The sequence below is a fragment of the Cygnus atratus genome, chromosome 1, assembly GCF_013377495.2.
Source record: "Cygnus atratus isolate AKBS03 ecotype Queensland, Australia chromosome 1, CAtr_DNAZoo_HiC_assembly, whole genome shotgun sequence".
In the NCBI taxonomy this organism is placed as follows: Eukaryota; Metazoa; Chordata; class Aves; order Anseriformes; family Anatidae; genus Cygnus; species Cygnus atratus.
In genome coordinates this window covers 137,643,261-137,667,966 of record NC_066362.1, presented here as the reverse complement: position 1 = coordinate 137,667,966, position 24,706 = coordinate 137,643,261, and the positions used below count along the sequence as shown (strand labels likewise).

At 36.5% G+C, this 24,706-nt stretch overlaps 1 protein-coding gene across 3 annotated transcripts in view; it reads right to left on the bottom strand.

The window, feature by feature from the left end:
• Positions 1 to 6,429: 6,429 nt before the first annotated feature.
• TUBGCP5 (tubulin gamma complex associated protein 5) overlaps positions 6,430 to 24,706 on the bottom strand; it is a 25,690-nt gene continuing 7,413 nt past the window's right edge. For 2 of the 3 annotated variants that reach the window (XM_035558166.2, XM_035558167.2), the window contains 18 exons: positions 24,452 to 24,587; positions 23,288 to 23,405; positions 21,805 to 21,894; positions 21,161 to 21,254; positions 20,612 to 20,858; positions 20,179 to 20,381; positions 19,341 to 19,456; positions 18,172 to 18,440; positions 17,040 to 17,238; positions 15,444 to 15,632; positions 14,284 to 14,466; positions 13,922 to 14,006; positions 13,681 to 13,801; positions 12,539 to 12,717; positions 11,617 to 11,742; positions 10,916 to 11,004; positions 8,480 to 8,580; positions 6,430 to 7,455 (listed from right to left, as the gene is read on the bottom strand). In XM_035558166.2, the coding sequence (XP_035414059.1) occupies positions 7,409 to 7,455; positions 8,480 to 8,580; positions 10,916 to 11,004; positions 11,617 to 11,742; positions 12,539 to 12,717; positions 13,681 to 13,801; positions 13,922 to 14,006; positions 14,284 to 14,466; positions 15,444 to 15,632; positions 17,040 to 17,238; positions 18,172 to 18,440; positions 19,341 to 19,456; positions 20,179 to 20,381; positions 20,612 to 20,858; positions 21,161 to 21,254; positions 21,805 to 21,894; positions 23,288 to 23,405; positions 24,452 to 24,587 (2,592 nt within the window). In that variant the 3' untranslated portion in view covers positions 6,430 to 7,408. Of the gene's footprint in view, positions 8,581 to 10,915; positions 11,005 to 11,616; positions 11,743 to 12,538; positions 12,718 to 13,680; positions 13,802 to 13,921; positions 14,007 to 14,283; positions 14,467 to 15,443; positions 15,633 to 17,039; positions 17,239 to 18,171; positions 18,441 to 19,340; positions 19,457 to 20,178; positions 20,382 to 20,611; positions 20,859 to 21,160; positions 21,255 to 21,804; positions 21,895 to 23,287; positions 23,406 to 24,451; positions 24,588 to 24,706 lie in introns of all 3 variants that reach the window. The other variant, XM_035558165.2, reaches the window with a different exon arrangement.

Here is a 24,706-nt window from a genome sequence, read left to right as displayed (position 1 = left end):
CTTTCCACTGTACTAAGTTTCCTTAAACAGCTTTTTTTTTTTTATTTTTTTCAATATCATCTACAAGGAAGCCTTCGGAAAGTGGGAATAAATTGCTAAGCCCCGTAATTATCATTACCTCAAGTACCGTCTTATCACATTATTCCACCCATTCCACATGATCAGTTCCAACAGCCTATGGAGAAATTACGCATCATTTCAAAATGTTATTGTTACCGTTTCACCCTGTTACTGTCATATCTCCAGAGTCCTATTTTTTCCAGTGCTGCATTCAGTGCTAGTCTATTCATCTATGCACGTTTCTTTTCTAGGATGGGGCTGCTGCTGCTTCTCTGTCTGTATGTTTCCATGATGTATTCTGAGTGCACGTATCAAATGAATGAATTTCACCCATCACAGTTCCTTATCAGCCTAGCCCCTAAACCCAGGTCAGTGAGAACTGTAGAAGACAACGAGAGTGAGATGCTTCAGTTTCTGGCTGATAACACACCCTCTTCTACAAACCACTCTTGGGGCAATGTTGTTAAAATAGAAGTTAAAGTTGTTAAAGAACAACTCACTTTTATAATGCAGGATTGGTTTAGTTTCCATGTCCTGGGTGAGTGCAAATTGACAACAGCTTTGTCTTAATGCAGCCACTTGGTCTACATCAGCATTGAGACCTCAGTTGCCAAGCCACTACAGAGCAGCAAGGGAGACTTGAAGTGCAATGTTTCTAGACATGGAAATTGCTCCGAAGCTATAAGGGCCCAGTGAGCTCTGATCAACAGTGGCTTGCCCCCAAATGGGTGCCGCTCCTTTAGTGCTCCTGTGAAAGACTGCTGCTGCAGCTTCCAGAAGTCTTACTTGCCAAAGTAAGTCTTACTCTTGTCAAGTAAGTCTTACTTGCCAAAGGTGCCAGGAGCGACTGCTTTGCATGAAAGCAAGACACTGTCAAGAGGCGCCACGCTGTCCTAGCGATGATAACTTACCCTAAGGACTGGCTGAGCCCCAGTGCTCCTTCTCGAGTCATTGAGTCAGCCTAGGAGCTCGTTCCCCACTACTGGAGCAATCTGCTGTTTATTGACCTTTCCATACTCAAGTTTATACCTATCCATAAGGTCATGTAAAACATACTGATGATAACTGATGATGATACGCAGCTTTTCTGCATATCTAGATTTGTGTTGCTTTTCTGTTTTTTGATACCGGAACTAAAGGACAATCCCATCTTACCATCTGGATGCGTATGTTCTCACATAATACGAGGCAAGCTTATCAGAATTGTTTTAAAGGAGCCCATATCAGAGCATTCCAGCTGCCTGATTTAATTCTGGATTGCCTCTCTGCCCTTTCCACTTTTGTGCAATTTAATGAAGAACCGTCACTGCAAAGCTCAGCGGGTCCTCATGACCAGCTTCTCCCTTTACTGTATCTGTCTTGCTTATCCTTGCTACATGAATGAGGGCCTTCTGGGCCTGGCCAAAGATATGCTTATCTACATATACCTAGCCATCACCTGATCACCTCCCCACTGGAAGACAAGTGTTTGTTATGATGCCAATGGCCAGAATTAGGATCTCAAACAACCCTATTTTGAGTGGAATTTATTTAAACCTGGTATTTAACCCCTACCTGTCAGCTATCTTTGCTGAGATCGGTAACACCACCGTGTTATTCCTGACAATTTGTGCACCTTATACCTACATCAGATGAACAATAGATATTACGGTAGTAACAAGCTTAATCCAATTCTCTGTATATTAGACAAAGCCTTTATTCAAAGCACTATGCTAGCCACAGACACCCACGAGCCTATTTCCTGAATTCCAGCTGGTTTCATTCTGTTTTGAATTCCTTTCTTTGGGCTTTACAGTATTTATGCAAGGTCTATGAGAGAAAATCTTCTGTGGGAGCCCACAGGAATCCACAGAAGGTTTCCGTTCCCCGCCATTCTGCGTGAACGAAGAGGTTTGACAGGAGCCTTGGGGTCCTGCCTACATATGTCTAAAATGCTTCTATACTCTCCAGTTTTGCACCTTTCCACTTGGATATTTTAGCAATTAAGCTTAACAGCATATCCATCTATCCATTTGGTTTTTATCAGCTGAGCCCATAGAGATCTCTTCATCCTTGAAAAGGAAGACAGACAGCACAGGAAACCGTCATGATTGAACACAGAAAGGTTTTTACGAAGCCACGATGGGCAATGGCCACGATGACCCCAAGACAGTACATTGTGCAAAACTACAAAGTTGTCTGTAAATCAATTAAATAAATCCACGCACCTGGCAAATCATCAGCCACTTGTCCATACTCTAAAGGAATAGAAATTTCTGGCACAAGAGGTCAGTATAGACTTCATTTTGTGTCAGACATGGCAAACGGTTTGAAGCGCAGCAAGACTATGAACATACTCCATGCTCCCACACTACCTAACACAAGCCCGTAGCTTCAGCTCTCAGGAGGAGATAGGCACAGCGCTTGGAGTTTAAGCAGAAGAGCCCAAGCAGAAAGCAACAACTGTCTCAAAAGACCTCGATGAGCAGAGAGCTCAGAAAGCAAGAACCTGCCCCTGGCAGGAAGCCTGGCCAGCTTGCAGGAAGACCTAACTCCTTCCATCACCACAGCCAGCAGCTCTCCACAAGGCCTTAGGCAAATAAAAAGTGAGCTGGTCACCTACACCTACCTCTTAACTCCAAGAAAAGCAATTCCTGCTCCAGAGTATGTTGCCAATGGCCAACAGCAAGCACGCTACACATTCCTAGATACCCATCAGCACCAGATGAGACGTGCAGCTCTCTGCTTCCGATCTCCTTCACACTGCTGAATGGCACTACCTCAAGTGGATCTGCTTTCCAACTCCCTGACACGCTAGACAAAAGTTCTGTTGCCCCTGAGGGACGATCCTGAGGGATATTACTCCGTATCTGTGTAACAGGCCCTCTGTCTCCCTTCTCTTCTTTCCAAGCGTGCTGCACACTGTGCTGCCAACCATGCCAGCATCCACCCACCAACTCCCTGACAGACCTGAATGAAAACAAAACCCTTCTTGATTCATTTATAAATCACATTGATCTGGCTTCCACATGAAATCAGTATGTTAGATTAGGGTACATTTGCTATGCAATTCATCTTTCAAAATGTGCCAGAAGATTTCAATAAACTCTGCAAAAGCATTAAATTTTTGTTTTAACAAACTACTATCAAGGCATAAGGCGCTCTGTTACGGATTCAGCATTACAAGGCAACAGGTTGCCTTCCCCAGATAAATAGTTGTGTTCTTCCAGCTATGCACTATGTCAGGAAATAACATTAATAGTAGCAAGACATCCAACTTTGTCACCCTTATTAGCTTTAACACACAAAAATATTTTGTTTGCTGTTTCTGGGTCACATGCTCTATCATCCAAGCCACAGCCCCAAATCCCTCACTTGGCCTCTCTGGATTCACTTCTTCTAACCCCCCATCCCCACATCCCAGACTTCATCCCAGCCCTGCCCCTCTCTTGTTGGTCATTTTATTAAACATCTAGGCCCCGTGACCTGTGATCCTATACAGCCTTCCCAGCAATAAACGCAGTGCAGCCCCTGCATGATGCAATAAATAGGAACTGCAAAAATGCAGGAACATCTTCCCATAAGTGTGCAAAAAGAACATAGGAGGAAAGCTGGAAAACATGTAGATCTGTACAGTTAATAAAACTAAAAAGCTGCCTGGGGGAATTTCTTACATTTGTAATCACCCTGCAATTTAGAGATGCTATCTTTAACCCGTGCTACCAAGGAAACCATGCAATCAACAACTGCTTGCTAACTTTTTTGATATCAGTATTGTGACACAAGCAAAGGTTCTCAAGGACCTAGTGGTTAATTAGAAGGTTATTAAAACTAAACAACAAAGAAAGCATTAAGAGAATTTACAAAATCTGTGCTAAAATGGGACCTAGATATGACAGAAGGTCACGAGAAATAAAAGGAGAAGGAAGAAAAGTATTGTGACAGATAAGGGCCTCTTTGCTGTAACTTCTCACAGAGTGCACCCAGAAGATAAAGAGGAAAAAATAAATGTTGAAATAAAGCACGGATTCAACTGTGACAGGACCCAGTTACAGTGTGCTTTATTCCAGACACTTTAGATATCAGATTTAACACCTTACCTTGAATATTATAATCTTTCCTAATACCATTTAGCCAAATTACCATTTTTAAAGACCCAAATCCATGCTTGTTATTCCATCCACATCTGTGCTGCTTTATAAGAGCGTTCCCTTCTCCCTTGTACATCCCTCAAGTACTTATTTTCATTTTTCAAAAACCTGAGCAGGCCTTCTTGTGCCTTACCATAAAATTGGATAATTTGGCCGAGAGTAGGGTCTAAACAGTATTTTCCTCTTTCTAGTTTCAATTTCTCTCTAGGATGAGAATAATCTGGCTATGACTATAACTCAGATGTTTCCTCTTCTTCAATAATTCATTAAGATATTTTCCCCATAATCAAGAATGATTTTAACGGTAAAATTACTATTTCTTATTCATACTCTTTAGATCAGCCATGTTTAGGTCAAAGAACATACCTTTTCTCATTTCAATACAGACCAGCCCTTTGATGTATGAAAACAACAACCATCAGCTCGAAAAGAGAATTTACTAAAAACAATCCCTTGAAATTTTAAAGTCTGCCACCTAGTGGACTTTTTAAATATAATTTTAAATTAAGATACCTTCGAAGTTTAGAAAATTCAGTTTTCAGATGCTTTGCTGTTTTTTTACTGCTTTCCTTAGTTACACTTAATCATTTACAAAACAAAAGACTATGTCAGAACCCTCTCAAATCTAAACACAAATGCAACAAATCAGGCCTAGTTTTTCTAATATTTCTGCAATTGCTTACTTGAAATTCTAAAAGCGCAAGTAAGGCATACTCGAACACTATGTGTTCTCATCAAAGAGAAGGATCTAAAATTTAAGATTCAAGTCAATTCATAGGTGACTGACAGAAGCAGGAATTTGGAAACAAGGTTAAAAATGTCCAGAACTAATGGACACGGGATGTGATCCAAGTAACAGCACTGCTGTGAAAATCAGAAATCAGAAAATGTTACTGAGAAATTTGAGCAAACAAATAGCTAAAATACCCCCAAACTTCACCAAAAGCCTCTTTTATTTTTTATTTTTTTTCTTCCTGAACAGGTAAACAGCTATTTAACTACTGCTACAGGGCTGATGAAAACGTCTTGGTGGCACCACAAGGCATATACACCAAAAAGAAAGGACTTACTCTTCCACGGTTCTAAAGAAAGAGAAAGGGAGGCCATAAGATGGAATCATTCAAGGGTACTCTTCAGCTGAGTATTACTGCCACACAAAAAGCTAAGCATGGAGGATGTCTGTGACTAGAATCAGCCAACATTGCCAGAGCTAGATTTTACGCTGTGCTTTTATGATGACAGAAGAGCAAGTCACTATTGGAAAAGCTGGCTGAGAAATGAGGAGCAGGCATCACCCACCTCGAAAGTACACAGAGATCTCCCCACAGAATGCAAGGTTAATTTCCTAGCAGGAAATAGGGTGAAACAGCAATTTCACTATATTTCACTAGCATTTTACTTACAAAATAAGTAAGAGCTGTAAAGGAATTTACTATGAATCAGATTCATCAACATGAAGGGCTAAAGGATTTTTTTTTTCCGAAATCTAGTTAGTATTAGCCAGGGCAAGTCTATGAAAAGCAAGAATTTCACTGAAGGTAAAGGTAATCGCTGTACAGAAAGGAGGAATAAAGCAACTGCTTCTTAGATTTTTAAAAGCATAGAGTACACGACATACATATACTCAAAAAGGAATGAGCCAGTGCATACAAGTGCTGAACTTCCTAGTACAAGTATACGTTTAAAAACTACTAGTATGCTATTCAGTTTTACCCTGAATGAGCAAGAAGCATTTAGTGAAGAATATACGCTGTCTCTGCATGCAATACATTATGTGGAATTTCAAATGAGAACCAGTCATCATAAACTGGAAGCACCAATTACTTTTGTTAGTAGCTATCCTCCTATCACACAAAACATCCTCTTGGAAAACTTTCATGTGGCCGCAGAGATGTTAGATACAAGATACAAGATGTTCTCTATAAAGCAAAACCTCCACTCAGTCAAACAAAAAAGAACATGCTACAGGATAGTAGAAAGTTTCCTAGTGCTATATTTGAGAAAGATATATGGCTGTAACTTGGACGAACCTTTTGAGATCTCCTGTTCACACAAGACTTGCAACATTCCTCTTCACATGAAGTAACACAGCAATTCACAGCTGCAAAGAATTGTTTCATAATGTAAGCCACAGTCTCATGGCTGGTAGTAAATACTCTATTTACATAGCAGAAACATCTCTCAAACTTTAATAAGTTACCAATTCGACTCCAGCAGAAATACATGCACAATGGTGAAATTCCAATTATTAAATCTTTTATTTATTCAAATAAATAAAAAGGTAAATGGCTGTGATCGATATTCTCTTTTAAAATGCAGGTGCATCGATGCCAGAATTACGGAGAAAATTCCATGGGGAGAAGACAGGTCAAGTCATCATGTGCAGAACAAGCCCCACATTTACTTATCTAAAAATGTACCCTTCTATATTATGATCTACCTCTTCACAAGAAGTCAGTTATTAGATGTTCGTTTGCAAGAGGCTTTGAAGAAGAAGGGTCAAGTCATATCTGACCACCTCTGAAACACCTCATCAATCCAGTAGTTAAAATAAATATATTACACACCGTGATCTTGACTATGCTTAAACTGACAAGAGTTTACCGCTAAAATTAGTAAACCTCGTTCATTTAAATTAAAAAATACTGCTATTTTATGGTCTGCAATAATATACTTTAATTAAATTGATGTTGTATTTTGTTATACCAGTTTATTGTAAGTCTTAACTGTTCCTTAAGAGTTCTTAAGAACCATTAGGCAAATATGATTCCTTTTCTCAAAGTAAAAAAGAAGCTAAAATGAACTCAACCAAACTTTTGAATAATAAGAATTGAGTCATACCACTCCACATTGCCATGTGACCTATTCAGAGCTGCAAAATTAATGGAAACAGTAAATCAACAGTTATTTATAATAAAAAAAAAATCCTTTATACAGCATGAAATAGTTTACATATTCTCAAGTGAGATTGTTTACAAAGGATGTGTTTTACACTGCACGTTTTCTGATGTTAAAGCACATACATACAGAGAAAAGTACAGCCACAACCAACACACTTAAATACCTGTACATTATTTACATTTTAACATACTTTACACAACTCCATCAGTATCATTTAGCTAGACACATTTCAAAATGGGGTGTAAAATGCTCACAGTTAACAATGGAAATTCAATGTAAACACTACTTTCAGTTGCTTAGTAGTTCAGATTCAAGTGTTAACTTTGTTCCATGCCAGCCATCAGTGACAAAGCTAACGATTCCACTGTGAACCAAACCATAAAAAAGTTAGTATTTGCATTTTCACCAGTCTGCAAACATTCACTGTAATATTCAATGTTGTAGTTTAAAAAGGAAGATACCAGCTTATTTTTAATATTTTAACACTTCCGGATTTAACATGGCAAGACATTTTAAACTTTACGAATCTGACATTTCAGGCAACATATTGCTATTTTCGTTACCACCTGAAATAACTAATGGAAAACTGATAAGAGCTGTCAAGAAATGAGCTAACTGAAGAAATACTGATGTCTGTATATAAAAAAATGAATAAAAGTTGGTGGGAGTTACGTGCAGTAAGCCATTCTCACAAACTGTTCTTGCAGACAAGCTCTTGTAGACTAAATAGCAGCAATATAAGACAAACCTCTTTTAGAAGCCCATCCTGCTTCCTTTTGGAGAGTACTGCTCATAAAGGAGAAGCAAGGTGAATATCCATGTGCATCCCAGCCAACCCCATTCAGAAGTTGCCCCCCTAATTCAAACTGGCATTGATTAGCAATTTAAGCCAATATTGGGATGCGAGTAGAAGCACAGCCACTGCGCTGCTGTTTCTACTACTGATGAAGCAACCTCCTACATGGATGGGCAGAGCCAAGAGCTCTGAGCAGCTGCAACTAAGTCATCATAATACTAAAATTTTATTTGTTCAAGATGTATCACAGCTGTCACCCAACCACATCAGAAAGAATGCTTTTATATGCTCTCCAGGTCTTGGTTTCATTTATTCGTTTAGAAGACTGCCTGTTAATTTCTTGGCTACATCAGTCACCTTTTCCTCAAGCAAAGCGGTAAACTGAAGATAACTGTCATAAAAAATAAACTACGGTACACATACTACAAGAATAACGATTGAACTTATTAAAAAGTAAGACTTCGTGCCTCTCTGGATACCTTTCACAAACTACATATTTTAAGATGTATGGACAGATTAAAATATAAATATATTCATAATTAAAGCTTGTGTCCCAAGAAGTGCAGGTTTACGAAAAGCCTCATGTACTTACAGTGAGGAAACGAGCCTCGACAGACAGCTTTGTTGAGGACAGTTACAAGAAACATGTGACAGTTTTTAAAATCAGATTCCATCTTCTCTATGGATTCCATTCTACAAAACAGTTTAACGGAGGTACACTTAACAGATGAACAACTGTTATCTTCAAAATATAACCGCAACTTCACAGCAAATGACCGAAGTGCTCTTTGCACAGCATTCTGTCTTTAACTCACAATATTTCAGTTATGTCTGTGTAGAACACTTCTAGAAAACCAGGGCAATTTAGACAGGAGTGCCTGAGCTCTATCCCAATGGTATTAGTAACGATTTCTTTATCCTGCTAGAAATCTTTACATTTACTTGGAGGAACTGTGTGGTTCCAACTGACAAGAACTACTGTTCCTCTGATTCACTGGAATTTCAACACAGCCATTCCTGGTCCCTATTGCTTGGAGCTCCTTGGGATAAAGCTATACTGCCAAATAAAACAGGGACACAGAGCAGGTTAAACACAGGGCCCCAGACAACCCCCTCTGCTTTATTACTCGTCATCCCTTGAGTTCCAGTCTGGAGAGTGCCAACTAGCTCTCACCAAAGGATGAAGAAAATGTAGTTCACACTGGTCACTCCTTTCCTTTTTCTCCTCTCCCAAAAGAGGATACAGATGACTCAGTATCAAGGTATGACTTTGTCCTGCCACATCCAAGAACACACAACCACATGCCATGACTCTTAAAAACACCCTTCACAAATTATTTCAAATCAGAAAAGCACTTGAAAATAATAATTTGCTAGTTCCACAGGAGACCAGGGTCCAAGTTCTAGCTGATGTCTGTGTCAAAGAGAGTTAGTCCTGAAAAATACAGATGTGAATTGGTCTGCACCAGCTGGCCTCAGATCCTTGGGTGCTCGACATAGCCTTGGAGACTTGCCCACTATCATTCCACTCTCTAAGTAGCAGTTTTCACAACCAAAAACCAGAAAATTTTATTTTTAATCATGTCAAGAGATAGCTTAGAGAACAACTGATTTACAGACTAACACAATTTTATCTTGGAAATTTCAGGTGGATTTCTGGCTTCAATTACAGCACTTAATTAAGTACAGAACTTTTCTAAAAACCCCAACTACGACGCCCATCCCATGTTGTTTCTACAGAAAAGGTACTATAAGAAAGGAGAAACCAAAAATAACTTCACATTTTACCAAAATTGCAAACTTTAGCATTTCAACTTTGAATCAAACATTCTGCAAGAAAATCTTCACTCCAAAGTCAACGTCCATAAACTTCAACAGTTTCACATTTTTACCTTGAAATTTTGACAAAGGTTTTATAATCTGGACAGTCTAAATTAGAAAAATAAGGTTGTTTAGAGATTAGATTTACTTTTTTTTATTAAAGAAAAACAAAAGCGTACTAGAATGAATGCTAAATACCCCCACTTCTCAAAAACCATTTAATGAATGTTAGCACCTGGCAGCCTACAACTTTAAATCACAGCTAGGAAATGTCATCATAAACCAAACCTGTGAGCCTCTCGTTTTACCATTATGAACAAACATGAATGAAAGAAAACCCTCTTTGTCGCTATGCTCTACATTCTTTCCAAGAAGTTACATTTAAAAGTTACATATGAACCACACTTTTGATTAGAAAATACCGAATATACACAGACACAGACACACAGACACAGACACAGATTTCTAGGTTGGAAGAGACCTCAAGATCATCGAGTCCAACCTCCGACCTAACACTAAGTACTCCACTAAACCATATCGCTAAGCTCTACATCTAAACGTCTTTTAAAGACCTCCAGGGATGGTGACTCCACCACCTCCCTGGGCAGCCCGTTCCAATGCTTAATAACCCTTTCGGTAAAGAAGTACTTCCTAACATCCAACCTAAAACTCCCCTGTCGCAACTTTCGCCCATTCCCCCTCGTCCTGTCACCAGGCACGTGGGAGAACAGACCAACCCCCACCTCACTACAGCCTCCTTTAAGGTAACTGTAGAGAGCGATAAGGTCGCCCCTGAGCCTCCTCTTCTCCAGGCTGAACAAGCCCAGCTCCCTCAGCCGCTCCTCGTAAGACTTGTTCTCCAGACCCCTCACCAGCTTGGTCGCCCTTCTCTGGACTCGCTCGAGCACGTCCATGTCCTTCCTGTAGCGAGGGGCCCAAAACTGAACACAGTACTCGAGGTGCGGCCTCACCAGAGCCGAGTACAGGGGGAGTACTGACACCAGGGGGAGTACTGACACCAGTGCATGAAACTTGTTACGTTCTATCTAAAACAAGTTTTAATTTTTTTATTAAATAGTAATTAGCCTCTGGTATCTGGTGTTAAACACTGAGCAAAACTCCTGTTATTTCACAGGTAAAAAATCTCAAAAGCACATTCCGAGCTGTGAAATCATGACCACGTAGAATTCTAGGTATGTATACTTACTTCCAAGCCCCCAAACCAGCTTGCCAACGGTCTGCAAACATCAGTACCAAATTTAACACTTTCATTATAGCTTCTTTCACAAAGCTCACCTAAAGTAAAAATTAAACGAAAGGAGTAACAGTCAGAAATTCATCGTTAAGCACAGTTTTCATTATTACAGATATAAGGATACCTCACGCCATTTAATCTGATCTGTAAAAAACAGTCTCCTAGGTACAATGCGAGTCTTCACATTTAAGATTTGTTTTATATTTGCTCTCTCATTCATTTCCACAATTATTTCAATAAGGACTAGTACAGATAGCATGTGGAATAGAAGGCTACAACAACAGCCATGTATCTCCTTTTCCTACCACACCAATACATACAACCCTCGTTACATTTCCAAGCCTTGGTTTGTTCAAATCCAAACATCTCTCCAAAACAAATGAGTTAAGTGAAACCCAATGTAAAGAATTTCATTTTATCTTCTCTTCTCTCCTTCACAGAATTGGAGCTGAGACTTGCAAGAGAAACTGAATCACAGTGTTAACTCTGGACAAGCTACCATTTCCTCTAGAGGTCCCATATACTGCTACGTATGTATGAACTGCAAAATAGGCATCATCATTAGTACTAAACTTTTTTCTTGTCCTGCTAATCTCAATGCACCCAATATTCCTTTTTTTTTATTTATTTATTTTTTTTTTTTATTTACACACCTTTTCCCTCAGCAGGCAGCGATCATGGATTGTAGACAGATATCTGTAATGAATCTTTATCAACTGATCTAAATCTTTGGCTTCTTCTACCTGGTGCTGAAACTCCAAGCCCGTACTGTGAAGAATCTTAAAGAGAAGACCACAGTTATTAAATTCAGTGTTCCACACAAGTGCTTATGACTCTCTTTCAAGACTTTTTTTGAGAGAGAGGGGGAGAGAGAGAGAGCCTATAATTGCCCAATTTATTTGCTCTGCCCTTTCCAGTTCCATCTTTCAGGCTCAACCTCCCTGCTACCATCAACATAGTAAAAACTTCAAGCTCTTCTCACAACTCAGTGACATTCTTCACTTAAATAAGAACATTGCCACTGCAGAAAGGCAGACATACTATCCCCGGAAGAGTTGATTTAGAGTATATTGATTTCATAAAAGATCAAAAAAGGCAATAGTAAAGCAGGTATGAATCTAGAGGCATTACCTTTGTTTTTGAAAGGTTATACATACACATTTGGATCAGTACACTAGATATTTTTGAGAAGGATCAATTTAAATAAAATGTCAGTTGGAATACTTTTATAAGCATAATAGCTCTTAAGAGATTTAACAGCTTAAAAAAACATTTTGACATGATTGCACACTAGGAACATAACACTGGGAGAAACAACCAAAAAGAAAAGAACTAGCAATATCCAAAGATTTGTCCGCATGAAGAACTGCCGAAGTATTTTTAGAATTACTGATTTTAAATGGCCAAGTAAATACTGATATATTTTAAGCTCAAATCACTTTGTAGAATGGACATTAGAATGCGATCTTGCTTTTTATTTGCATGTATTTGGTCTCGATAGACATAAAGAAAAAATAATACTGCATCTTCAGTTACAAGTTCTTAGTATAAATTAAATTAAGATATAAGACAAACCCTTGTCATGATGTAGTTGTGCAGGCTGTTAACAAAATGCATAAGTTTCACTCGTAAGAGGAACATGCGATGTATTTGTTGTTTTATACTTTCTGTTTGCAGTCCAAATAGAGGAAGTGTTCCGTGTTCTAATGAAGTTCCTTCCTTAACCTGTGAGTTTTCTGCAGCACTGACTAGTTCTAAAAAGAAAATGCAAAAACATTTAAATGAAGCATTTATGAAGACAAACCGTGGCTAAAATGTTACTTGAAACCAATTTTTATTTCTTATTATTCTGTATGACACACTCATAATTTTTTTCTTACAATTCAGGTGTTTTATTAAAATATAGCAGCAATATGTTGAAATAGTCTGAAAATATATGTACCATGCAATTTGATAAATACTAGAATAGGAAGTGCTATTTAAAAGCTATTTACGTGAAAGGAAAAAAACAAAACTATATTAAAAATAAACGTGTATACTATCTCCACAATGGGGAAAATACTAGAACAAAAATATATATGTAAAGTTTAAACAACAGAAAACTTTCAGGAAAAGAATTAGTTAACTGATACATGAAACATAGATGAAGCATCAACTTTCTAATTCGTTTTTCTAGGACAAGAATTTATATGGGAAAGGAAAAGCATAATCCAGTGAAGGAAGACACCAAGATATCTCTTTCTACAATCCCCAAATATTTAAATTATAGCTTCAAGTATCTATTCCTGTCTAGCTTACTGTTTCAATCTCAATTAGAGTTTTTTTTCATTTTGTTTCCTTAATTTGTTTGCAAGATATTACTGATAAAACTCGGGCTATAAATAAAGCAAAACATTAGGGTGTGGTGGACGGACCTTTCAACAGCAAAGTCTGAAGAATGAAACAAGAAGTTTCAATATAAACTAACCAGACCTGAACCACAGATACAACAGGAATGCATGGATAAACAGTGTCATCCCTGAGGCTGGAACAACGTGAAAAATATGCCCTGCTTAATATATCTAACTTCTGAAACTAATAGATATTAGTGTTTTATGGAATGAATCAAACTTCTAACTGGTTAATACTAGTTAAAACTGAAGAAGGTAGCAGATTATTTATACCCTTAGACCACAGAACAAGTTTTTAGAGTATCTTTCACTGAAACAGTTTCTTACCATCAAATCGTAAAACATCTAGGCTATACTTGGCCCACTTTATTTGCAGTAAGAGCAGAAATACTTGATTGTAAATTTTTTGGCACTCTAAGCTTATAACTATATCCACAGGCCAAGGAACCTAAGAAGAGCAGAGGATAAGACAGAAAGACAAGACAAGAAAAGGTAAGTCACTTTAATACAACACTTCAAATCTGTTCTAGAATTAAAACCACTGCAATACTAACTTACTACGTTTTACCTTATAACTTAATGTCAAGCCATCTAAGGTGTGGACAGGAAGTTTCTTCTTAGCTGTATCAACACTTTCAAATGATATAGACAACCTATATACAGAAAGAAGTGTTTTTATTGGTGGTGATCTGTTTTAAATCACTGGCTACCTCCATCAGAGATTTTTAATTTCTTATCATTAAATATCAACTGTCTAATTTAATTTGGTGGAGGTGTGTAGAAAGATAACAGCTCAAAGCTTCATTAAAACAGACGCTTGTAATGAATATGCAATAATTAGCATTGACCTATGCAAGTGAAGTATTTTACTATGGGCAGATGTGATAGAAACCGTAACTAAAGTGTATTTCACTGGATTTTGCGTTTTACCTTGAACTGTCCTCTGGATAACGTTGCCCTACTGCTTCTTGAAGTTGAACATTTAAGAAAGCAACATTCTGCCAAGTTTCCTTTTCTCGTATTTTGTCAAAAATGGATGTATAGAAATCGTACATAGTATCTCCAGCTTCAAGCAAGAAAAAGTTTCTCATTGCTTGCAAATATTCTACAAGCCTAAACAGGGAAAGACACAACATTTTCGAAGCCTTAATCATACAAGCAAAATCAAATAGTTGTTACAGAACAAAACGTTACAAACTCTTCATTACAAGAATTCAGTATTGAAAAGAAACTTAACGAAATCCACACAAAATCCTATGCTTACCCCTCAGGCAGCCTTCAAGTACGTTCAAATAAAACAAAATAATCATCCCATTATTTCTTATAAGTTTGAACAACACACTACCTTCAACAGAAGTGCTCATGGAGTTCAGCCTTCTTACAGGCTAGGCTATTCTCAAAAATAGCTTTAGCAATCCTGTCCCTCTTCCTAAACAGAACTTAGGAAAGAAGATGTAATTTCAGGGAGAGTTCTGTGTAATAAGGGACTTCAATATGGAGCTCCAGAAAGTGATGAAAGTGATTCTTCCTACTTTATCAGAAATGAAGAACAGTACCTCTTCTCTCACAAACAAAAAAAAAACCACCAACAACAAAAAACTATAAAAATACATTCAGTAGACAGATTAAAAGCACAGTGACTTATGACCACCTCAAATATAAAAGGAATAGTAAATTTTACTTTATATAGTATAAAAATACTGAGTAATACCGTTTTGTATAGTACAAATTTTGTATTACCATAATTGAATCTCATATTAAATATATATATTGTGGCCTCCTAAAATTTGCCTTCCAATTTCAAACAACACTATTAAAAACAAGGTCTGAAACAACTTCCCTATTAAACATCCACTCAAGACAAACAATGGTTTTGCTGTCGATTCAAGCTAGACCAAAGCTTCACTCACGACAATGTTAAATCCCCCTTTCTTTGTCAATGATTTTCTTGTTGATTAACAAATTGCAGAAGAAATACAACTCACTCTGAGGCTTTTCAATCAAAATCTTTAAAATAAAAATTATGTTTTTAGTATGTGGCATATCACTGGTAATTAGAAATGTTGAGGAAAACTGATTTACTTTCTTACCTATAATCCTTCTTTAAAGTTTGCATCAGATTACCACAGCATTCCAAGTACTGCTTGTCTATGTGAGGATAAAGGCAAGACCTCAGAGTCAATTCAAAAGTCTGGCAGGTGACCGATTCTGAGGATCTATCCACACAAACATCCCCACCAGTAAACTTCTCGTGGAAGTCGCTCTGTTCCAAATATAATCTTCAAAATAAGCACACTACTTAGGGAAGAAGGCACATAATTCCTACGGTATATAAAAATGTCATACCTTTGAAAATCTTACTCAAAATTGGAGCTTCTACTCTAAAAAAAAATTATTGCAGAATAAAAGCTGTTTTGTAACTATTAATTGCAACTGTTATATTAAAAGAGTTACAGTTATATAGCTATATAATTATATAATATTACAGTTATGTGAGATAGTGATATTATAACTAAGCCATTTCTCGTTAGTTTCAACACATAATGACCAGGCATAAGAGCATGAAAAAGAACAGCACACTAATTACTTAATTGCTAAAGGAATAACCCTGAAAAACAACCTCAAATTCAAACACTGAAAATACGACATCAGGTTCAAACAGCTTAATAAACCCTTTATCATTATCAACTTTTTAAATTACGGTATGCATATAGAGTAGCCAGATGAACTGCCAGGTAAAGAAAAAAGGCACAAATCCGGATTTTGCTTGAGACACCTTAAATATGGGATACATGTATAATCTGTAATATTATTCCATGGGAAGAGTGTGTCTGCGGGCAGCCTACATCTGGTAAGTTTAGTTATTTTGTCACAGAAAAAAAAGATATTGTAACAATTTTTGAAAATCTGCTCAGTAGCTGAATCAATTGTAAGAGGAAGCCTGGTTCATTGCAGATACCGACTGGATGAGTCGGACATTGAATTAACCTTACTGTCAGCTTTAACAAACAGATTAGTCCCAATGAAAAAGAGAAGTAATAGAGTCTTATCTACTATTAATTATGATTTCTTTAAAACAAACTCCTTCTAAGACTGAACTGAAAGCACATGATTGATAACTGTTTTTTAGGAAATACATAAATAGCTGTTTCTTATTTGCAACGACAAAAAGATTTTTAGAATTAGCCTTTCCTGCTAATTCTCAAGACATTTATAATCTGACTTCCCTCTTTACAAAGAATAACAATGTTTATGCAGTAAACAAGAATTTTGCAAGGCTTTTAAATTCTTTAACACCACAAACGAAGCTGCATTTGTCAAAGAATATGCACCAAGTATATAGAATACAAATTTCAAGCAAGCACATTTAAAGTTTAGATTTTACAGCTGCATTCGCTACTAAAACACTTATCTGTGGGCTAAAAAGGTTATGACAAAGATTACTCCCTCTCTATGCTAACAGATGTCAATAGGAGATTCCTCACTGATTTTAATTGTTTTTCTTTAACTAAGCACAAGTGCAGTGTTTATTTAGATTCTGCCACTGATTATCAGCACTCTTTACTGTGTTTGCTTTTTTACTGCAGCAGCAATAAAAATTTTGGTTTACCAAATATCACTAAGTAGAACACTGCTCCTGACAACACAGCAGGAAGATCCTTCTTAGCAAGTGGTTATTTACTTACCTAGCAAAATTAATAGCCAGCAGTGGGTCATGGACATCATCCAGTTCCAAGTGTCTTTCTGCTATAGATTGCATCTTTATCAGGCTCTGCTTTGTGGCCTGCTGTTCTGTAATAATATCTGGAACAGACTCTTCCCCATGCCGCAGGCGAGACTGCACTGACTCCAAGAACAGTGTATACAAACTCTTTCTTTCAGCATCTAAATTGGGCAACACATTTCATGGTGAGAATTTTTTCTAAAAGATAACATCACCACCACTCAAGAAGAACTGTGGAATCTAGTATTTTCTTGATATATTTTAACAAACCAAATTTAGGCTGCTATTCAAGAAAGTATCAAATACATACTCAGCACTAAGTATTGCCAAATCAGGAGGTCTAATGCTTGAAGTCAGGTATAAGTTCAAATGCATTGCTGAGCAGAGAATGTCTGTGAACTTCTTCCACCAAGCACAAAGGCAATTAATTCTTAGCACCTCAAACAGCCCTGCAGTCTTCACTAGAATAAATTACATTCTCACATCGAAGGGGGAAAACAAGTCTAGAGAGATTCCAAAATAATTCCATTATCTCTATTAACCATGAACCAAAAACTACATGAACAAAAAATTTATATTGTCTCCTCTGAAAAATCAACATTGGTTATACCACTGTACTCTTTTACAATCACGCAAAACATTCCTAAATATAAAAACGTCAATATATCTTTCATATTATTAGTACATTGCTTTTTTAAAGAAGTTCTGTGCTATCTCAAAATTATTCAATCACTTAGTAATGAAAAGCAGCTACTTATTAAATCAAAGCAGTTTTACTGTTAGAACACAAAAACTGTTTTTGTCTGTCTCATAACAAATTAAATGTGCTTTGAAAGCATATGAAAACAAGTTTAAGAAAGCAATATTGGAAGCAATAAAAAGTGAAGGGAACGCTCAATCTTTGTTTGCTTTGTTCTCGTCACTTGCTTGCCCTGGAAGATTGTTTTCAATTAGACCTGAAGTTACAAACCATGCCACTGACACATAACAAAGACAGTTAATATTATTCTAAAGCCGCAGAAACACTATTACATAGAATACACCCATGCTGTTAGATACCTCATAGCATGGTATTTGACAAACTGACACCTCACCCCTTGATGCAGCCTGCTGCGGAGAGCCATCTTTGCACTGAAGATTCTTCAACAGCTGCATGGATTTTCCAGCCATGATGATTTGCTTTAGCACAGGTTTCAGAAAGGATACCATAGTGTGTTGCCTGCTTGAAGGGGCTTGATCACTGCCAGAACTGGCACTGGCATTATCGCTCATCTTCTCTTCATTCTCTGTCTTTTCTGACACACTATATAATGTGTAAGTAGCATACCAAAAATCCCTGTGATTAACTGGAACATTTTTGTTTCTGCAAAGAAATAAAAAGCTGTTGAATATTTCCCTTTTAAAAAGATGAATACACGCCTTACAGTAAGTTTCATCTTTGCTCTATATTTTCCCCTTCTTTTAGAGCAGTCAAGAAGCACATCCATAGCATACAAAATAAGTTCGTATCATAAACTATACAGACACCTCTAGAAAGGATGATAGCTTTAACAGAATAAAGAATCAGTTCACAGGAGATTAAAAAAAAAAAACACCAAACAACACCTAACTAACCAAATCCACAAAACAAGGCAGATAATTATAATTAAATTTGTGTGGGAAATTAACTATTCACAGTGCTATGCATAACAATTATTAGCGACTGACAGGCAGATTTATTTAAGAAATAAAACCCACAGAGAAGCAAGTATTACTAGGAATGCTGAAATATTCCAGAGTAGGTGAAACTCAATTCTCAGTCCACTTTGCTCTTTTGTGCTGTTTACACCACATACACAGTTTAGTCTTTGAAGTCAGATGGAAAGTAACCTAAATCATGTAATTAAAATGAAGCTAGTAAAAAAAATAAAGTAAAAAATAAGTAAAATTTGAAATCACCTACTAGTAGTACTGAAAACACAACTATAGAATGACAGAAAGAAAAGTCAAGTAGGATGCAATAAGGTTTTAAAAGTTCTCGACTACTAAGGATTTATTTGTAATAAGTTACTGAAAAATTAAAGTAATTTATATTCCAGAACAATAGCTGGTATGGATCAAAATCGAAGGTAATTTCCCTAATGGGAAATCTGAAGCAAGTCATAAAAGAACAATTAAGAAACTAATTCTACTCAAGTAAAATAACAAACATGAAAACCTACTTTTACTGTCATCATTTACTTCCTAGCTCTACAGCAGGTTTTATATTCATCAGTATCCCTACCTCTGAATGATAAATTCCTTTGCAGGATCAAACAAATTACCATGGACTATCCATTCATCCACTGTCTGTAAGTAGGGCCTCACAGTCTCAACCCAGAGAGAGAACAGAAGGGACACCTGAATTTAAAGGAAAAAGAAGAAAGTAGCTGAATGGGATTTTTAGTATTACAAGCAATATGGCAAAGTCTAACCTGTTAGTTGTGCGATCGTAAGTTTATAAGAAATACATAGCTATACTTAAAGATTTATAAAGATAAAATATTGAACTAAAAATTACAGCTTTAGCACTTTTAATGGAAGCACTCATTGTACAAGGTTCCCCTTATGCCTTTTGTCATTGCAATTAGACCCGAACAGCAACCTTCATTATTTTCACTCTTATATCCCTTAAGCTGTAACTGATAGTCACAAAACATGCTGTGGTTTTACAACGCAGAAAACAGGAAAACGAAAGTACACAATGATATCTACTACATTTTCACCAGTATAATCAGCAAATTAATGCAGAACCCAACCCCTACATTTCAACACTAACTGAATTATGCACCTGTAGAAATAACACAAGGGGAAAGCTATTCCAAAGCTCCTTCATTTGTAACAGCTCTCTGGCCTCTGATTCCCCACAGTTGCTCCCCTCAGTCCCCAAAACACACTGCTGCTCATCTCCTCATAAATCTTATTTTGTCCAGGTTGAGTGAACTCTTGTCAGAAAACAGTAATTTATTATAATTACCAAATCTGTCCCCTACTCCCAGTAGCTGAAAGCTAGCAAACTCAGACCCCAGAAAGAAATTTAAGGTATCAAATATTCCAGCATGTGAAAGAATGATTTCCCCTACCGTTTGCTCTGATGCTTCTCCAACACTGTCATATTCCAGAATAGCTTTGTAGAGAGTATTAAGCAGATGAGATGCTCGTACAACATTTCTGGTGTCGGGTGGAACTTCTGCTACTCCTGTGCTAAAAACTTTGTGAAGTACCTTTAGCTGTGCCAGCCGGGGAGACAGCTTATCTATTACTATTGAAAGTGTGACTGTTTTGTCTGCGGGGGAGGAAGAAAACAAAACGTATAAAGGCAACATCCAGCAGAAAACCATATTCTGACAACGTTATTCATGAGCTTTTCAAATGCAGCATAGCATCTTCCAGTTTCAAAATGTATTTGCATAATGTTTTGTCTGCTTCCCTCTTATAAAAATTCACTTGTGTGCCTCCCTCTTATAAAAATTCACTTGTGTGCCTCCCTCTTGTAAAATTTCCTATGCTCTGTACCTTTGTTGATGATGCATTTTTCAATTTCCGTAAGTTCTTCTTTAAAGCTAATGAAATATTTATATAAGGCCCACATAAAAGCTTGGTAGGTTCTGAATGGGGCTTCAGTAGTTTTCTTTGGAGTGGAAACAGTTCCATGCATTGTGTTTTCCGGGCTGTGTCCCATCACTTCATCAATAAACTTCTGTAGTCTAAACACGACTTGACCATATGCTGCTATCTGCTCCAATACAGATCTTAGACAATTCTAGAAAAAAAATGTATTTTTTAGAATCATCTAATAACAAATTGTATTTTATAAAGCATAACAATTAAATCCCAAGATATTTCTATGAATTAAAATACAATGAAATTTTGCCATCTCTATCATTTCATCACATTTTCACATACTGGAACAGTTCATTCTATTTTATTAAGTCAAGCACATTTTGACTAAATTAAGAACAATTACAGAAACATCATTTTTTCACAAGCAGTTTAGTTTCATATTCCCAAAAAATTACATCTTCCTAATGACAGATACTCAGCTGAGATTCAGAAACAACTTACATGGGTTAAATGAGTTACAATAATATCGTTGCGCACAGCCACTTTGCCATCATTCAGCTGAAATATGAAAAGCTTTTTCACTCCTGAAAGTAGCCTTGAAAAGAAACAAAAAGAGTAATGCTTTTTCACCCCTTAATGGACTCAATTATATAATTAATAACAGGATTAGCTCTCCCTTACCATTTCTTTTTTTCAAATGAAAGGGGACCACAGATCAACTACAATGCTACTGGTACTGTAAGTTGTTGCTAGAACAAGAACAATAAAACACTGACACCAGGTAAACGTAACCTAAAGTTCCTTTCCAGCTGAGGTATTTTCCAGCTATGGGATAAGTCAAACCTACTTTGTAAAAAATGGACATCGTACTAAAAATCCCTAGGGGCAGGATAAGAACAAGTTGGTTCTTCTTAACAGTTAGACTTGAGGAATCAGTAGATACAAGAAGCAGTAAACTATATTCTTCTTTGTGAACCTGAATGGTTAGATACACACTAGCAGCATTTTTTCTTGTAAGCTACACTGGAAGCTAAACACTCAGTAATCTTTCTTCAGATAAAACTTCAAAGATTAATCTGTTATTTCCTTGAATGAGGATACTAAAACACTAGAAGTTAAAATGCAGGTTTTGATGCTGCTCTTACCAAAGAGTTTCCCGTATAACCTGAGTTTCAGTGACTAGTGTTCTCTCTTCTGGCACATACAAAGGATCACTGGCGTACAAGTGGTGGTCCCTTGTAAAATATGAAATGAAAGTGATTTAAGGGTGAAATTACAGATGAATAATCTGAAAGTAAGGATGAAGCAATAATATTAAGGCTCAGTCCTGCTGTAATTATATCTGGGTAGACACAATGTTCATGCAGACATTTTAAGTATACAAACAATTTTTTTTTTTTCATACCGTTAAGCAAAATACTATGGAAGCACTCAAATACTATCTAGTTGTACATAACAAGACAAACAATTAAGCAAATACCCAAATTATTGAATCTGAGTTTTTTGGGGGGGATTTTTTTTTTTTTATTCTTGAGCTGTGACTACTTACTATTTCATTCTCAATGCCCTGAAAAGTTATGGAGTTACTCTTTCTGTTCAAAGTACTAAGCTAAAAAGTAAAATACCAATTTCTCTAACCCATCTCAGAAAATTCATACTTTTTCCCAAAAGTTTGCTTAAGGACTGGAAGCTTTCACAAGCAACTAAGAACTTTTCCCTATGATCCTGTGTTGCATAATTCTGCCAAAGTATTTTTTGTATTTTAGTAAAGTATGCAATAATTACTTGCATTTGTAGTATTTGGACTCATTAATATCATCAATGTCAGTATTTATGTAATCATGTTAAAAATGCAAAAAATCCAGGTTAATACTGTTTATTTATCATACATCTGCTAACAGAACTTTGTAAAAGAAGCAGTGTTGCTTTATTTATGTTACTGATTTCCTAATATTTACTGTAAACTTTGGTTCGTAACTGGCAACATAACTGACACTAAAATAAATTTAACTTCTTGATTATGAAATTCATTAAATTAAGTAACCAAAGACAAATCTAATGGTCTATATTCATGCAGTACTGACCCTTCAGAATTTGAAGGAAAGAAGATCAGGCATTGTTTTTTGGTTTTGTTTGTTTAATTAAACATCCTTCTCATTTTCTTTCCAACACCACAAAGGATGTTGGAATGTTTCTTCCCCCACAAAATCACTGTTTAAGATTAACTTTTTAAGCAAGATACCAAAAATAAACCAAAAGTTAAATTTTGGGGAACTCCTAATTTCCAGGACCACTTACAACCCACTTATATTAGTTCCACAGAGACCTTCAGAAGGGTCCACCCAAACAAAATTCAACAGTAACATTTGCTTCTTTGAAAAAGGAAAACTCTCTTTCTGACGTGACAAACGTAATAAAAGCTACATAAAAGGAAAATAAGCAATTAATAAAAAACCATCTTGTTTGTTCGTCTTATTAATTTGTATCCTTTTAACTATAAATTCTGTTTTTCCCTAAATCAGTAGGAACTATACTAGCTTTTTACTTTTAACAGTCAAGATGCTTAATAAAGTCATTATTTAAAATTATATGCCAGTAAGGGATATGTACGTGGTATTGTTTTCTTACCAGACCGCAGCTAGGTTGGAATGCAAGTGCAAACTATGTGAAAAGCGAGGAGCTCTTCCTGTCCAGTACTGAGGAACTACATGCTGCTCCAGCCAGCTGCGGGCATCAGGTTCACCGACTATGAAAACATTGGATAGTGAGTGAGGTATTTTTATTTGTTTGAGAAATGCTTATAAAAACACAGGAAAAGTTATGAATAAGCCTATGCACTCAGCTGCAGAAGCATAGATCTTTTCAAATAAATCACAAATTACAACTCCTTACACTTCACTGTGCTCACTTGCATGATAACATTATGCACAAGTTATGTGACACAGAAACATGGACATATCTTATCTCCTGAAAGTTAAGCAAAAGTCCTAGAAAATAAACTCAGACATTTACTTAGTTTTCAATTCTTCATCAGAAAATGTGCTTCAGGTAATTGTCAAACAATATATACAAAACAAAGCTGACTTAAAAAAATAAAATGCCAAATATTTTTAGCTTTATCTCTTTGTTCCTTTTTACTATTCATTCAGTACATTACCTAAAAATGTTTTTCTCTTAAATGTGACTAACAAGAAAACTACATCTAATCCCAGTTAGATACCTACTGCTTTTACATCTTACGAATATTACAGTCTTCTTATACAAGGTATTTTGTGTCCTAAAATATTCTACACAAAAATATACAGCTACAGTTAATATTGCCTGAAGCTATTCAACAGTAAGCCAACTGGTGTTTGAATGACAGAACTTATTTTTCAAAAATGTTTCATTCAAAAATGTTTACAACTGAGTCAACTGTTCCTGTTGTCAGTCACATTATTTCAGTATTCTGATACTGTAGTCCCAATACTTTAAAATCAAAATTTACATTATACCCATAAAACTGCATGTTACATTTACCGTGTCAGTTCGCATTTCTATTTTAGAATATTTGTGTATATTTCCACACAAATAAGCAGAAGCCTTCTCCATTAGCATCAACAGAAATCAAATCAAGCCTTCCATGTTGTTACTTTACTGTTAAAAATTAAACAAGCAGTAGTGAGCAGTAAGGTGCATCTTTAAATTACAATTCTAGGTCTAACACACAGCATCTCACTAAGTTATAATAAAGTAATATTAGCTTCCTAAATTTGAGCACATGTGACTATAAGAATTACAGTTTAATCTAACCTTTCCAGGAAACATTAGGTACTGTTTTCTTGTTTGGATCTTGGTCTTCTAATGGTGTTCTATCCACTTGAATACCCGAGTCCTCCCTACTCAAAGGCTGAGTACCTTCCTCCTCTTCACTTTCTCCAGACCAATCCTAGCAAGTGTAAAAAAACCCAGCACATTTCAGTACAGCATCATGTGCAGATCTATACTCAGTTCCTATTGACCTGTGAAGCAGAACATAACCTATTATTTTCTTTCTTTCACTATAAA